We start from the raw sequence: 1538 nt of genomic DNA on the forward strand, positions 1-1538 counted from the left end.
CTGAGCAACAGGCTGTGATGCCACCGAGCTTTGGGCGCTGGCAGAGCCTGGCCCGGTCACTCTCGTGCCTGGACTCCTGCCGAGCGAGTGTGTGCGGCTTGGAGGTGGAGCGAGGATTTTACTTGTGTGTTGGGCTGTGCTTTGGGGACTGCTGGCAGCTGCTCTCAGTGCCCATCCCTACAGCCATCACCTGTAATCCCCTGGCCTGCCTGGCTCAGGCAGCCAGGGCCCCACGGGGTGCACGTGCAGCAGCACAGGTGAGCTGGGTGGGGACAAGTCCCCCAGGGTGGCAATAGGGTGAGCTTTGGGATGGGGGAGCTGCCAGGGCCAGGGGTGCAGTCTGACCCTGCGAGGGCGTGGGGCATGGGGAAGCACAGGTGTGGGGTCTGGAGGGTTTCCTGCTGAGGGAGCAGGACCTTTCTTCCTGGGACAAGGAATGACTATGGTGGCCTCTCTCCCTCTTGCAGTGCTCATCTTCCACTGCTGAGGTGCTGGTGAGGGAGAGCGACTCATCTTCACTCCCCATCAGGCCACAGCGTGAAGACCATGGCAGCAGAGGAGGCGTGGACATGTCCCATCTGCCGTGAGGTGCGAAAGGACACTGCCTATGCAGCACCGTGCCGCCATGAATTCTGCCTCGGCTGCATCCTGCGGTGGGCCAAGCAGAAAGAGACCTGCCCGCTCTGCAGGAGAGTCATGGCAGTCGTTAAGGTTGCTGAGTGGGACAATGACAACGACCTGGACTTCATCATCTGTCCCCCAGCACCACCAGTTCCTGCCTGCTTCCAGGCAGGCATTGCTCATATGTACAGCGCCCACAGCCATGCACCGTCTCCTCCACCCTTTCTGCTGCTGCCGGAGGAGCAGGAGGCTGTGGAGGCAGAGGAGAGGCCTATGGTGGGCGGTCTCCTGATGGAGGTCTGGGCAGCCCTGTTCAGGCAGCACCAAGAGATGCTTGACCCTGTGCTGCCATGGCTGCGCCAGGAGCTGCGAAACATCTTTGGGACACAGTGGCGGGAGGCAATGGCAACAGAGAGCTTCATCCTGAACGCCCTGTGTCACATCGGGCTGGACAGAGAGGCCCTGATCCAGCAGCTGCGGCCTGCCCTGGGGGACAGAGCGGTGACGCTCATCCAGGGCCTTGTGAACGCCCTCGTGAGCCAGTGGGGCGAGGAGGCCCACGGGCAGCGGGGCCTCCAGGGCGTCCACGTTTCCGGAGGGCAGGAGGAGGGCCCTGCAGCCAGGGGGCAAGAGGACAGCATGGTGGCCGCCCCTGGCCCCGCAGCCTCCCCACCAGGGACCGTAACATCAAGGTCTGGACCCAACGGCAGCACTGAAAATCTCATCAGAGAGGAGCAGCCCAGCACATCACAGGCTGTCCTCCATGGGGATCTCAGTCACACCCCTGCTGTGCACGTGCTCACAGAACACCAGGAGCCCCACGAGGAGACGGAGCAGGTGGCAGCAGAAGATCCCTCTGCCGAGGGTAGCAGTCCCTCCACTCCTGGCCATTCGCCTGCGAGGGCCCGGCGGCCCCG

The 1538-nt window shown here is 63.5% G+C and overlaps 1 protein-coding gene across 1 annotated transcript in view; it reads left to right on the top strand.

Annotated features, from left to right (window-relative positions):
• The first annotated feature begins 52 nt into the window (after positions 1-52).
• Positions 53-1538, top strand: part of LOC109365056 — a 1614-nt gene continuing 128 nt past the window's right edge. Inside the window, exons 1-2 of the mRNA XM_019611670.1 lie at positions 53-257; positions 468-1532. Coding sequence (XP_019467215.1) covers positions 547-1532 — 986 coding nt within the window. The 5' untranslated portion in view covers positions 53-257; positions 468-546. The remainder of the gene's footprint in view (positions 258-467; positions 1533-1538) is intronic.

This window comes from Meleagris gallopavo, chromosome 1 (assembly GCF_000146605.3).
Source record: "Meleagris gallopavo isolate NT-WF06-2002-E0010 breed Aviagen turkey brand Nicholas breeding stock chromosome 1, Turkey_5.1, whole genome shotgun sequence".
Taxonomy (NCBI): domain Eukaryota; kingdom Metazoa; phylum Chordata; class Aves; order Galliformes; family Phasianidae; genus Meleagris; species Meleagris gallopavo.